This window comes from Pholcus phalangioides, unplaced genomic scaffold (genome assembly GCF_987345545.1).
Source record: "Pholcus phalangioides strain wild (caught in Gottingen) unplaced genomic scaffold, Ppha-v1.0 ptg000009l_1, whole genome shotgun sequence".
Classification (NCBI taxonomy): domain Eukaryota; kingdom Metazoa; phylum Arthropoda; class Arachnida; order Araneae; family Pholcidae; genus Pholcus; species Pholcus phalangioides.
In genome coordinates, this window is record NW_028301602.1 from 55,673,760 (window position 1) to 55,689,311 (window position 15,552).

At 37.1% G+C, this 15,552-nt stretch overlaps 1 protein-coding gene and 1 non-coding gene across 3 annotated transcripts; both read left to right on the forward strand.

Moving 5' to 3' along the window:
* The first annotated feature begins 19 nt into the window (after positions 1 to 19).
* Positions 20 to 15,419, forward strand: LOC149083337 (uncharacterized). 2 transcript variants are annotated; one of them, XM_089236578.1, is made up of 4 exons: positions 20 to 186; positions 8,517 to 8,797; positions 11,931 to 12,062; positions 15,168 to 15,419. In XM_089236578.1, the coding sequence occupies exons 2-4, from the start codon at positions 8,524 to 8,526 to the stop codon at positions 15,293 to 15,295; spliced, it is 534 nt and encodes a 177-aa protein (XP_089092704.1). In that variant the 5' UTR covers positions 20 to 186; positions 8,517 to 8,523; the 3' UTR covers positions 15,296 to 15,419. The 2 variants fall into 2 exon arrangements, with proteins under 2 accessions (XP_089092704.1, XP_089092705.1); XM_089236579.1 differs by having other exon boundaries at positions 177 to 667.
* TRNAS-GGA (transfer RNA serine (anticodon GGA)) lies at positions 10,884 to 10,957 on the forward strand. Its single transcript has one exon. It is a non-coding gene; the product is annotated as a tRNA-Ser (tRNA).
* Positions 15,420 to 15,552: the final 133 nt, after the last annotated feature.

The following is a 15,552-nucleotide window of genomic DNA, read 5'->3' on the forward strand; positions in this document are numbered from 1 at the left end:
GGAAGTGAATCCTCCCCGCATTTATTTAGCAAGCTCAAGTTCAAGATCTCCTTCAGGTTCTCCTTCAAAGTATTTACTACGCCAGTTGATGATTTATTAGCTGCATTCAAGGAGGAAAAAAAGAAACAAATTCTCTTCCGTCTGTAGGATTCGCGGCGCCGAAATCACTTTTCACCAAGGACTCGAGTAAGTAAATAGGAAGGAATTTCTATGTTGTATTTGAATGTTTTATTTCAAATTTTCTGCAAAATTTCGGTCTGAGAAAGTAGCATTGGTACACTAACTAACTAACTAATTAAGTTAACGAAACAGAACCCAGTGGAAGCATATCTCCCAGATTTCCATCGCTAATTTATTTTTACATTTTCGGTCGCATGTTTATTCAGTGTCTGAACTGTTTATCAGTCACAGCTCTCTATTTTTAGATGCTATCACTGAAAGAGCATTTTTTGTTGTTGAGCTATTTAGCTTTCTGAGATAAGGTTCTGGGGGGGATGAACTGATGCCTTTTTCCCCAGACGTTTTATGGCTTCTTTTTTTTTGCCTTGAATAGATTTGATTAAAGATTAGGGGAACTTCAGAGAGCTCTTGGCTTCATTTTTATTGTTTCTCTCCCTGCTGTAAGTTATTACGGGGAAAAAACAACTGCTGTCTCAAACCCCTGAAGGTAGGTTTTATTCGCAATTGTTCATCAGATTCTTGAAGTTTTCCATTAAAGGTGCTGACATTTAATTTGTTCAGGTTGGCGTTTTAAATTTCATGATCTTGAGGGTTTTTCAGTTGAGCCGCAACTGTTTCCGAAATTCCCTTGAATGAACAACTGTCTTGGTATACTTCCTACATTAATTATGAAGTATAATGCAGATATTCTTCTAAGAAGAAAAAAATTTTCTTGTAGAAACTAGTGATATGCCAATTTAAGAATCAATGATTACCTCATTAAATTGATCATATTTAATTGTTGTAATGCAGTATTAGTCAATTTGTTCATTAATTTGTTCATAATCGTACCACATCAGCAAGTGGATGAAGATAGAACCACCCCCCCCCCATTCGAAGAGAGTGCATACACTTATGCCTAGCACTGTAGATTTTTTTGGTTTCATTAGGCAGTATTTTTTAAGACCGCAACCGCAATTATTTTTGTGCTGCATGAAATGTGAAAATTGTTAAAAAATTGTATTTCAGGTTTTTAGCCAATCCCCACCCTGCATAAAAAAAACTTGCTCTTGGGTCAAAATTTGAGAATTATTTTTATTTGCCCTCAGGACTGGATTTAGAGGTTTGTTGACCCTAAGCACTTGAATGGTTTTTATGTCCCCTTACAAATATATAAGTATATTTTACTCGATATTGAGAATACTTGAATTTTTAAATGTAAAAGACAAAACATTAGATATAGATAATATCTATATCTCTCTATCACACCCTCAGGAATCACCACCACCACCACCATGGCACATTTTCAGATCACTGAAGAAGGCCCGTGGCATATTCAAAAATCACTTAAGTAACCTGCGATAGTTTCAGAACACAACGATCTGTGACACATTTAGAAATCCCTTGAGTGACATATAGCACAATTTTAGAACACTTGGGTTGCGCCCACCAGTACACTTATACATCATTCAAGTTACCCACAGAACATTCCCAGGTTTTGGGCCAGATTAGGTGCCAGCAAAATTTATTAAGAGCGAATCATGTTTTCCCAAAGAAAAATAGTCCTGAGTAATCTTTTTTTTTTATTTTTGGGACTCAATTCTCAGAAGACACATTATTCCAAAAAAAAAAAAAAAAAAAAAATTGTCCCATACTTACTCTTCATTTTAGTAATGATGTATACAGAATTTTATGTACCAAAACAGATTTTCTAGTCACCTCAGTATCTGGGATTTGTCCAGCTCTGCTATTCGCACACTGATGCTGTTGAAGTGAAAAAATGACATGGTTGCGCAGCAAAATGGATTAGACCTCCGGCCAAGTACAGCATGATCTACTTTTTTTTCTACATATTTTTTTTCTTTTGCCAAATCAAATTCCATTACTTCATGCAATGGACCCATGCAAGTTTTCAAGTCATTCTGATAGTTCTTATGCATGTTTTGGAATCAGAACTTTAATTATAATTGCCCTGTATATAGCTGATTATTTTTCATAAATCACTTACTATTGTGCAACCTAACCAAATGGTGACCCAGTCCATATTCCAAAGAATTTCTAACTGAAAATTATTTGGACAGGACACTTCATCAATTGGTTAATTTCGGGCTTTTATTACTGTACAGTAGAACCTTGATTAACTGGGGGTAATGTTAGAAATGTGTAAAAAAAGAATTCAATATTAAGCCTGGCGGCAATACACAGTATGAGATGTGCTGCTTCTTATGGAAAGAAAATGAAAATGTCTGTGTGGTAATGTAACCACTAGTGCACTGGTCTTTGTCCTTTAGGAGCCACCGGTGTCTTTTTGGATTATAAGACAGTAGTGAAGTCACTACTGTTGTTGCTTCTTTGTGAAGGGAAAAAATCTGGGAGATATTTCACTGTCACATGTGTGTGATGTAATCCTCATTCATGAATTTGCTTACACGTGACAGGCATGCAACCCTTCCGCAAATTGCTGTAGATTTCAATGCTGGGCCATCAACAAGTGTCAGCATGCGAACCATTCAACGAAACATCATCGATATGGGCTTTCGGAGCCGAAGGCCCACCCTTGATGAATGCACGACACAAAGCTTTACGCCTCGCCTGGGCCTTACAACACCGACATTGGACTGTTGAGGACTGGAAACACGTTGCCTGGTCTGACGAGTCTCGGTTCCAATTACTTCGAGCTGATGGACATGTACGGGTATGGAGACAACCTCATGAATCCATGGACCTTACATGTCAACAGGGGACTGTTCAAGCTGGTGGAGGCTCTGTGATAGTATGGGGCGTGTGCAGTTGGCGTGATATGGGACCCCTGATACGTGTAGATACGACTCTGACAGGTACGTGAGCATCCTGTCTGATCACCTGCACCCATTCATGTCCATTGTGCATTCCGACGGACTTGGTCAATTTCAACAGGACAATGCGACACCCCACACGTCCAGAATTGCTACAAAGTGGCTCCAGGAACACTCTTCTGACTTCAGACACTTCCGCTGGCCACCAAAATCCCCAGACATGAACATTATTGAACATATCTGGGATGCCTTGCAACGTGCTGTTCAGAAGAGATCTCCACCCCCTTTTACTCCTACGGATTTATGAACAGCCCTGCAGGATTCATGGTGTCAATTACCTCCAGCACTACTTCAGACATTAGTCGAGTCCATACCACGTCATGTTGCGGCACTTCTGCGGGCTCATGGGGGACCCTACACGATATTAGGCAGGTGTACCAGTTTTTTGGCTCTTCAGTGTATATTGCTATGAGTAAAATAAAATCTTGGATAATAAAAGTTAGATGAATATTTGGTTCAGCAGAATATCTGTACAAATGAAATCCACGACAAACATTGTATTAATTGAAATTTTTTCACTGAATGATAAGAAAGTATTGTTTACTTTATTAATTAAAGTGTGTGGAGGTATAAAATTATTAGGTTTATGTAAAAAATAAAAATATACACAGGCTGTCCCTGAACTCAAGAAATAAAAGGTGGGAGATGATAGTACACATCTATATAATGCTTGTAATGGGACCATGGTTTGTGAATTATTTTTTTGGTCAGCTCATGTTAACATATAATTCAAGTCGCTGGAATCAAAAAAGAGAAGAAATTAAATCTTGAAGTAACCCTGGCAGTGACAAGAAAAATATCCTTGCCACACAATGTCATTAAAGAAAGAAAAAAGGATCAATAGCCATATTTTGCTTATTTCTGAAAAAGGGATAATGCATATATCCCTCAGATAAGTGGGTTGCGATTCTAGTTTCTATTAAGGGTACCATTTTATTATTGTTCTTGATTCTTTTATTTTGACCCAGTTATGTGTGAATGAGTAGTTATAAAGAATGGAATACTGTCTCAGTGTTTGACCACACATATCAGGTTTATGTGAGGCTATTGTTTTAATGTAGAAAATTTTTATATGCCATATATAAAATGCTGTTGTTTTAAAGAAACATGTTTTTTTGCAGTAGGCTAATTATGAGATTTTGCTAAAATATAAAGCGTGGCTTATTTATTCTATATTTCTGTAATAGTATCATTGGATTATACCTGTATCAGGTATCAAAGGCTGCATGATTTCATGGAACTATATCTATGGACATCTGTTGTTGAAAAGATGAAAATCTTTGTTCCATAAGTTTGAATTTCATCATAACCTTATCTCGCATTTGCGTAAAACTTGGTTTTTTTTTTGCATTCGGGTCAACATTCTGATAAGCTAATAGAAATTGCTCAAGTTTTTCTTATCAGTTGGTATTTCTTTGATGCTATGGGCACGTAAACTGAGCAAGATAACCCAGAAAAAAAAAGAAGGGTTAGAGACTTTGTTTCTCAACTCATTTTGTTTCATTTAAAATTTTAGGAAATAAACATTTCTTTCAAATGTGTTGAAAGATATGTCTAATTTTTGCTGTTACTTTTTAAACCAATTTTCAAGATGAGGCTGTCAAATGAAAAAAGGGAGTGAAGTTGATAAATACAGGGCATCCATAATTAAAGAACTCTATTTTGAAGTAGCCTACGGGCAAAACCAGTCATCAGAAGATTGTGAAATTTTGTGGTGGACTTCATGAAGTGATGTGAATTTGTTTCAGGTGGAAAAAAGTTAGTTGCACATGTCGCCACAGGAGGACATTTTATTAAGAAATGACACATTAAACGTTTATAATTTTAACAATTGTTAAACACTTTTACAATTGTTACTGCAACAAAACATGTTCCACATGATAGCCATCATTTTCAGACACCATGTGAAATCGCAAGATGACATGTTCCACAACTGACCAAAGTCTATGCAGGGAAATGTTCAGCACATGACTGAAGTGCTGCCTTTAAGGTCAGATAAAGTTCTTGGCAGGGTTTTAAACTGGATAAAAAATTCCTTTTGCAAGAAAGTGAAAATGGGGGAAAAAAGCTTTAGCAAAATGCTGCAATGCTAATGTAATGATTGATGGTTGGATGTCTCGTTTTGTACCTCCTGTATGCATTTTTGCGAAAGTGGCTGCTATTTTTTTTTTGCATTCTACGATTTTCTTTCGCATTTTGCAAAAAATGCGACCATAGCTTAAACCCTGGTTCTTGGATAGTCACGACTTCAAATGTCCTCAAAGCCAAAAATCGTATGAATTAAGGTCCGGGGATTAGGGAAGTGCTGGCTGATGACACGTTCTTCTGTAAAATGTGTTTTAAGAACATTCTTAACTTGCACTGCAATGTGTGGAGGAGCTCCATCTTGCATAAAAATTGTGTCTGCAAGGCAGTGACGTGCTTGCAGAGCCGGAACAATTTTGTTCTGTAACAGCAATGTACAGTATATTGCTTCCCTGTGATCGAACATGTCACTGGACCTGTAGAACGTAACTCCTCAGAAGTAGGGACTGAGAATAAATGATACAGTAAATCCACACTATACCATCACTTTTGGTGAATGCAACAAAACCTCTAAGATAGAATGGCGATTTTCTGGTTCCCAAATGCAGCAGTAGTGAGTATTGACTGCATCATCCAAGTGAAAATGGGCTTCGTCTGTCCAGAGGATATTCCAAGGCCATTCTGAATTGACCTCAATGCGATCTAGAAACTGCAGTAAGAACTGGAGTCGAGCATCATAATCCTGTGGAAGCAACCGCTGCGCAAGTGAAAGTTTCTTTATGATTAATTGCATGATCTTATGGATAGTTGAATGTGGCTTATCCTATGCCTGTGCTATACGCCTGACATTAGTGCTACCACGAGAATTTGAAGCTCTGTCCTCTTCCACTTGAAGCAAAACCTCCCTTACTGCGCATAGCTGCCAAGTCTCCCGAATTTTCCAGGAGTCTCCTGAATTTTAGCTTCATCTCTCTACCTCCCGAAAAGTTCTTAAATCTCCCGAATTTTTACAAAAATCACAAAAATCCCTAATTGTAAAAATTCCCTACATCATTTAAAAAGAATCCCCGGTTCTGAAAACAATTCCTAAGGAATTTCTTGTGGGGCAAAAAGTCTTTGCCTCTGTTTTTTCCCCCTTTCTAAATGACGTCACACGTCGTAAATGGGGAAATTTCTTTTTAAGGAAGTTTTACAAACACTCTGATGCAAAACTGTATTAAAGAATCTCGAGCTGCTTTGCTCTGATGGTAACTAGAAAAGTTGTTTGTTTTATCGTTCAGGGAAATAGCTTAGCAGCCAATAGTCCTGGATAATAATTGAAAATTATAGTGACGCGCATGTGGTCAGAACTTCCTCTTTTGTTGAAGTTGCGTACGTGAGAACAAAACATGAATACTGTTCCTTTCATCAAATGTTCCAGAAAAAGGGCAGACTTTTTCTTTTTGTACAAGTTGTGTTACGGACATAAAAATCGGCCATGGTGGAAAGACTGACATCACCCACAGTGAAATCAAAAAACATCAAGCTAGTGTCACAAAAAGTCAGTGTTCTTTAAAAATTAATGCTTTTTTCCCTTCATCTTCCCATGATTTTGGGGTCATTCGTGCTGAATGTGTTTGTTCGCATCGTTTCTGATGGAACATAATATATATATTTTTTTACATCACCATTGAAGTTTTGGCCTCTAATTTCACTTGTTTTTTGCGTAGGGATTTTATTCCCAAGTGTGTTAAATCCATATTTTATTTGAAAAAATCCCTTTTGTATTTATTAAGGAGTGGTTTTAGTATAAAATATGTGTCCGCGCGAAAATCTCCCTAATTTTCATTTTCAAAAGTTGGCAGCTATGACTGCGTCTATAGAAACAGGTTTTCTTCCTCTTTCAGGATGAACAGCCAACGATCCTGTGGTTTCAGATTTCATTATCATACTCCGAAGGTTTTTAACATTCCTTTGAACTTTTCAAATCTGCTTCCAAGTCATCTATCTTTACATGACATATTTCCGTAGAGCAGTTACTGCGGAATTTTTTTTTTGGTAAAACAATTTGGCCAAGAAAGCCCAATTGCATAAACTTATTGTTGCTGTGAGCAGTAAACATATTAAGAAACAAGATATCCGCAAATGTTTCTAGATTTTATAACAGCTGCTGCGTGACATCACATAAATTTACGTGTTTACTACAGGTATTCAAAGTGAAACGCCCTCTGGTGGCGACGTGCAACTAATTTGTTTTTTCTAAAACACACAAGTTCCCATCACCTCGCGATGTCCTCCACAAAATTTCACTTTTCTGATGGGTGGTTTCACCTGTAGGCTACTTTAAAATAGGGTCTTAATTATGGACGCCCTGTATTTTTTTTCTCCTACTGTGTGTAATTTATAATTGTGTATCGAAATTCCCTTTTTTTCTTTGAGAAAGAATTATGCAGATTGCCTATAATTGGAGTTCCTATGTTTTATTATAGTTGTAACTATTTATCAGAAAGCTGAAAACGTATGGGATACGAGATGAAAGAAATTGGGAGCAAAAACTAGATCTCAAAATCCATCACTAGTGGGCACATTCAAATTTCATATAGATCTTTAAATTGTTGAATTTTCTGTAATTAAGGTGAAAAGGGTTCAAGATGATGGCCACTATTGTTAGCTGCTGTGATTAAACCCTGATTTAATGTTGTAGGGTCTTTTCCTTCAGATAGTTTCCTCTTGTGCCGCCAGTGGGCACTCTTATGTAGGAGATGCACGTTCTTCTGTGTATTTCCTACATACATATTCTCGCTCGAAGGTTAATGATAAAATTTTGAAACCTTCAGAAAAAAAGTTTTGAAAATTGGTTTTCCAGCACTATGTTTGTTTTACTCAGTTATTTTTTTTAGGCTGTTAGTAACTCAGTCTCTCAAAGAGATTTCCAGTATACACCCCTGAATCCTGTACCTTTTAATAATTATGTAATCTCATTTTCGGGTCTTTTAGCATTGGTTGAAGCTCTTTTAAAAACAAAAGTTGGTGAAGCTTTTTGGTGCTGCACATTAGCCATGTATGTTAATTTTGCTATTATGGATAAAAGAAATTTTGTTCTTAATAATAAGCATTAGAAAGAGTTGATAATTTTTATCAGATCTAGAATAAATTGGAGGAGTCCCGCCTTCCGATAATGCAGCTGCAGATGTTAGACTTCAAGTTGTTAGTTTGACACATAGAACTCATGACATTGATGGTTCTGGGCCATGTGAAAACGTTGACCTAAACAAATTATCTCATCATGCATTTGGTCATAGAAACATTTTCACAGTGCATGGCTGCAACTTGTAAGGAACATTGTTCTTGATGCCCAATGAGTATGTAGCATGATTTTTCACTGTGAAAAGAACAGCACTATCTACCAGAGAGGTTTTGCTACTTTTGTTTTAAAATATCTTGTGGTGCTTTATTGAAATATTTGAATGAAAAATTTGCTGTATTGGCTCTTTGCAGGAAATAGATGGCAAGTAGTCTCTTCAAGATTGTATCAAGATTACATGCATCATCGATTCCGCATGTTTTTAAGTTGTCATCAAACAAAAGTAGTGCTTTATTTCCAGGATGTCGAAACCTCATGACCATATCGATTAACACAGAAAACGAGTTGCACGATGTTTTACCAGTCACTGAAAGCTATTGTCCCACCAAGAAGCCATGTCCTTTGGATCCAGAAACATTGAGGAAAAAAGAGAAAGGCGATTGGAAGTGCCTTACTATGGAAGAAAAGAAAGCATGTGAGCAAAATACTTATATTTTTATACCCATATTAAAATCTTTCTTACTCTAAATGGTCAATACAGTTGATGCCATTTATTGGAATCGATCATTCCAGAATTGTTATCAATTTCATAAAGTACTGATCTGCATCATATAGGTACATGTGATACATCATAAAACACGCACACACACTTACTTATAGTTTCAGGGTTTCAATTTTTTTGTGCATTTTGAAAAGTTATTAAAGATGTCACAAGTGTCCCGCAAAATGCTTTGATCCTGAATCCTCAGCAGCACTTGTTGGTATCGTTCTGCCTAGAGTAAGAACTGTTTACTCAGTTGTGATTGTGTCATGCTTTGCAGATAACATGAGTACACACAAAGATCCTGGTGGTGGGTATCATCTAATGACTATAAAGAATCAGAGACACAAGGATAATCTGTGCTCTTCAAGGAGAAAAGGGAAATTTTGGTAGCAACTGGAAGCTTGAGCAGGCATCATTTTCACTCCATATGACAAGAAGTGGGGGAGTGCATCATTTTGCCTCTTAGATATACCATGATTTATGTATACACGAGAGCCAAAGAGAGAATAATTTATGGTCATGTTTATTACATATATACCAGAGCTTTGGACATGCTCTCTCGTCCAACAGTCAACAACTATATCTCTTCGGCTCCATAGCCTTTTCACCAGATCCAGTTATTATTTATCACTTTATTTCACTTCCAACACATCTCCCCCTTTTTTTTCATAAAAATTACTCTAGTTCATAGTGTCAATTAGTGGATAGTGCTAGGGTTTCCACATCACACAACTGTATCAGGTTGCTCTGATGGGGATGAATGTTTATCTTGACATCTGTCCAGTTATCTTTCTGAGCGCATTGCTGTCATCCCGGACCGTCAGACTAACCAGCTTGTGAAATCTCCACAACTCCTGGCTCTGGATCGGATATAGGCTCAGGGCATTCAGTCTTGTTCAAGTGGAACTGATTGCTTCTCACAGATCCCCTTGGCGTCTTGATGATGAAGGATCTCGGGGTATCTGCCCTGCTCTCGATTTCATCCAATGTCTTCATGTCTGCCACCCACACTTTGTCTCCTACATTCAGCTGCTCTCGAGTGTGGACACCGTGGAAATGATTGTAATTTTTCCTGCTTCTCAAGCCGTGCCTTCTCCTTTGCCCTTAAGCGATTATCGTCGGGTTGGGAAGGCTTTAGCAGAGGAGGGTAAATCAGAACCGTTGTTCTAAGGCGATGCCCCATCAGTAGTTTAGCTGGACTATAGTCATTCTCCAATGGCATGTTTCTTTACTGCAGCAGTGCTGAATGAATGAATGAACGCCAGCGTCTGCCACCGGACTTATCCCGTTGCCGAGATCTCTTCCAGCCCAGCTTCATGGCAGAGTCTGGAGCAAAGTGAGTGTGCACCTAACAGTCTGAGTGTGTAGCCAGTGTTGTGCCTGATATTTCAGCGCTGCCATCTATACTTCAAAGTGTGATGATTGAATATTTGTAACGTTGTAGGCCGGTTGCTCTCTGTGGCGAGACTTTTTAACGGGGAGATCGGCTCGCATTCACGCCTTGAAGTTGGGAACCACAGGAAACCAACTTCAGCCGACCACCACTGTGGCGCCGGTGGGGTTTGAACCCGGATACTGCAGCAGTGCTAGGTATGGATCTGAATTTTTCTTCATCAGTCCTTAGGCCACCTTGACCATAGATTTAATGAAACCGTTTGCTTGCGAAAGTCTTAGACTTGATGTTACGTGCTCGAATTCATACGTCCGTGCAAATTCTTGGAATTGGGAGTTTTTCAGTACTACTTCACCGACACCAACTCTGGTTATATATCTTCATACGGCAATTTCCAACCATTGGAGTTGGGTGGGAAATGAAGTCTTGAACCATCGGTGTTCGCCCCAGAATCGGTAGGTAAAGAACTTGCTTTTGACGTTCTTTGCCTGGATTTGAACCCATCATGGACCTTGATGGTAACCTTCATAGGGGAAGACGAGCATCTTACCACTGCACCACTCGGGCGCCAGTTTCTCAGTACGGTCCTGTTCAGTGCACACAAGCTCCATGGAGATATTCGTTGCCTCTGTAGTCTAGTGGTCTAGGGTGTTCACCGGGAAAGTGAAAGGACATGGGTTCGATTCACATCAGGGGCAGTTGAATTCCCCCCCCCCCCAAAAATACATCTTTGCATCAGCCAGCTGTTAAAAACCTTTGTATAATTCCAATTATTCAGCATTTTACATAAATCAAGATACGTTTATGTAACTTCGCTGAATGATTTTGCTGAAATATTGTCACAAATAACAAAATTTGAGCTTAAATATGTGTATTATTACACATATTATGTTACAAAATTTACTCTCTGGCTCGTTAAACACATGACCCTCTGATATCCCACTCAAGTGCAGCCCGACAAATAATAAAAACATGAGGGGAGATGCTAGAGCCACCAAGAAGGAAAAAAATGTCTTAAATGTACACCGGTGATTGGTCAGAGAAAAGGGAAAATAATTTTCCCTGCATTAATAATAATTTTGCATTTTCTTTCTTGGTGTCATGTGGTCTCAATCATAATTCTGAAAGATAAGTTTTGGTTCTCAACGATTCTTCCAGATTTTGGTTAAAAGGGAACCCTATACTTATCTCTCAGATTATTCTTTAGCAGCATTAAAAGATGGTAGGCCCCTGGACTTGCTCTCCCCCCCCCCCCCAGGAGGCTTTGGATGCTCATTCTGTTGAAAATTTTATTAATTTATGATCATTATTATTATAATGAGTCGCAGAATGGCAACAGTATGGCATTCGAATGTCGGCTCAGTTGTTATGGTAACATATGTCCCTGCTGGATGTTTATTATTAAAGTTTCAATTATGTTCTCATTCGTAACCGATGTAGCATTGCATCACTAAACACATTCAACTCGAATAATAGGAACTTGTTTTATCGTCAAATTTTTTTTTAAGTTTTTGCTTATAGACCAAGTTACTTGTAATCTAAGTTGTTATTGTATGTGGTTTTATTCATGAAGCATCAAATTTTTGATTGACTTTAAAAATCGTCATTTTCTTCTACATTAACATAATTTTGCTGCAGTTTTTCTTATTGAATTTTCCCCTTTTCTTTCAGTATATCAAATGAGTTTGCATCAGTCATTTTCTGATACTGCACCCACCGATGAATGGAAAACGATTTTGGGAGGAACGTTCTTTGCAATGGGTCTGATGACTATGGGCATTTATGTGTGGTTTACTCAGTTTGGTAAGACTTTTTTGTTAAATTATTTTATTAGAGAATTGTATATTTTGGCAAAGGTTCAGACATGGGTGTCTTCAAGCTTTGAAACAGTAGGCCTACGGTTCGCATTGGAAATTTCAATGACCCTTACAAGCTAGTAAGCCATACTAAACCCTATCGAACAACATGGTGGCCCTCAAGTCATGCATTGGAGACACCTGTTACCCTGTTGGAAAATTAGTTTGAATATATTTTCAATAACCATTATATTACTATTTTCAAAGAAAGAAATTTGAAATATTTGGTTCAAAGAAGTATTCGAACATGCATAACAGCTTTTTTTTGGTAGAACAACATAACTTTGCCATATGGAATAACAGAGAAACCTCAATATAACGATGCTCTGTGGACCAACAAAAACTCTCTCTCTCTCTATTGTAAATGGTTTATCGTTGTATCTAGCATTATCACCAGTCACACTGCCAAATTTATATTGTTGGTATCTCTTCTGAATTGGCATTGTTAGTACTAGTATAAAATGCATGAAAAAGTATTGTCAACAAAAAAATTCTAATTTATCATTTGATTTATGAAATTTGGTTAGTTGTTCCACACTGTAAAGTGGCTTTCTATACAGCACTTTTGTGTACTACAAAGAGTAGCTCCAATGTGCATATTTATAAACATATACATAAAGGTAGATAGTGCAAAATACCAATATTATTAAATGCCCTTTAAAGAAAACAACCAGGTGAGGAATTTAAAGACATATTGTGTGTGTGTGTGTGTGATTTTAAAGGAAATATAAAAAAATATCATTTTGTAGTAGTTTTAAAATTAAATATTGTTACAGAGCAGGGGCGGCCAACCTTTTTCCAAGCAGTGCCACAATCAAGATTAATTTTAATGTGTGTGCCACTCTACAAATTTTAACATGCAGACCCTGTGCGTCCTGTATTTTCACAGGACACTAGCATTCTCTGTTACTGTAAAATATTGTTTGGCTGCCCTCGTATTTTCGTAAAACTGTTCAGTTTGTCACTCTTTTCTGTTCTAAATTGTTTTTATTTTTGTTATAAATTTTATTATTTGGCAATGCAGATTGTGTATGTACATATACTGGTAGAAGTTTATCTTACACCATGTTGGGCATAGACACCAAAGTTTGAGGACTCGGGTTGCTTGGGCCCCTCTCCTCCCCAATAAACTTTCTAAGAGGGCTTAGCCCCCCCCCCCTTAAGATACAGTATGAGATGTGCTGCTTCTTGATATACAGTATGAGATGTGCTGCTTCTTATGGAAAGAAAATGCCTTAGGTAACTACTAGTATACACGTATACTTTTTTTTTCCAAACTGAACATAACTCAGGTCTATCACCATCTAAGGGTGATTTACTACCTAGTGAGTTGTGCCGGAAGTGTAACTGTGTGTGTACCTAACAGTCTGAGTGCATATGAAGTGTTGTTTGATTTTTCAGCGCTGCCATCTATATTTCAGAAGTGAAGTGAGTGATGTGTTATGATTGAATTACATTTGTACTGTTTGTAGGTCTGTTGCTCTCTGTGGCGAGACTTTTTAAAGTGGGAGATTGGCTCGCATTTGCGCCTTGAAGTTGGGAACCACAGAAAATCAACTTCAGCCGACCACCACTGCTGCGACGGTGGGGTTCAAAGCTGAGACCTCGCGACGAGAGTCCATTACCACTCAACCACCACAGTGGCACTAGTATACACTGGTCTTTTTGTCCTTTAGGGGCAGCTGGTGTCTTTTCAGATTATAAGACCACCTGCCCTTAGCGTGCCAGTGAAGTCACTACTGTTGCTGCCTCTTTGTGAGGGGAAAAAATCCTGTGAGATAATACACCACCACATATGTATGATGCAATCCTCATTAATGAATTTTCTTAAGATGTATATATAGAGCATCAGAGAATTTAGCACAAAATTAGAAAATGCGGAAGAATGAGAAATTTTGATGCTGTTTATAATTTTCAGCAACTTAGATATTTAATGTGAAAGAAAATTTATATTTAGGCCACTTTTATGGGATTTTTTTGAAAAAAAAACATATATTATCTTATACCATTTAAAGATATACCATTAGAATGTATCCTAAGAATGGAAAATGTAAGAATGAAATATTTTTTGGCTTATAATGAACCGATATAATATTTTTTAGGGGAAAAAAATTTAAGCCACTTTTATATGGTCTTTGAAAAAAAAAACCACTTGGTTAAAACCAAACAACCCTAGTGTCGCGGGTTTGCCACTTCTGTTATAGAGTGATTTATTGTAATAAAGGATAATTGTTGTATTGAGAGTTTCAGCATTAGATCATTAGTGATTTCAAACAAGATTTGAAAACATATCGTTGTAGACTGATTTATCGTTATATCGAGTATAACTGTATTGTGGTTTTACTCTCTGTATATTTATATTTTTAAAATTTGGTTAGCAGATGCAACAATTTTATTATGTTTTTCTTTAAACTGCTTAAAATTATTCTTTCCTGCTGAAGAAAAAAAGTTATTTTTCTCCCCTCCCCCCCAAATTGGTGATGGGGGAGGGGGGGGTTTCGGATTTGCTGACTTTTGATGACGGGGGGGGGGGATTTGAAGGTTGCTTACATCATCAACCACCCTTTTTGAAAATATGAAATTTTCTAAGCTGCTGACGAAAGTTTGCTGACACGGGGGTAGGGAGGGGGTCAAAAATGGATAAAAATCTTCTTACGTAATACTTGAATGGCCCCTTATTAATGATTAGCATTCATTTTCTATTCGTGATTGAAGCAGTGTAATGGTTAAATGTTGTAAAAGCTTTTGAAAGGGGACATTGAAATAGATTTTAATTTTTTTTCAATGAAATTGATGCAGAAAATTCATTGATAATTATGATTTAGAACAGCGGTTCTCAACTTTTTTTTACTTGCGGAGCCCTTTTTTAATAAAAAATTTAATGGCGGAGAATGTAAGCATATTTTTTATTTATTCGTCAAAAATATCTATTTTATGATTTAAAAATATTACTGTTTTTTACTGTTGAGAACTGCTGATTTAGAATATAAGTAATCTTGAATTGTGCAAAATTGAAATACAATTTCGAAGTAATTTTTTTTTTTTTTCAAAGTTTGCCGTAATATTGACACAAGTTCTTTGCCTGTGAAAGAGCCATCATCAGGTGATTTGGATCCTGTTTTGCTTATGAACTTTGTTGATAATGATGAATCGTCATTTGATACTCAAGGCAGGCACTAGTTGGATTTATTTTTTAGGATAGAATTGTCATCTCATCATGTCCTTGAGTCTGTACAAGTTCTCATTTTGCTACTATTGTCAGCGTAGTCATAGGTTTGTTTCATTAAAGCATTTTGAGCACCTATTTTTTGTGTTTTATGACTACATTTATTGATCTTATTAATATTCTGTGGTTAAGAATTAGATGGGACGAATATTTGGCTACCATTAGGTATTCAGCCCTTTTCTGCTGAATATTCAGTTTGGCAGAACAATGC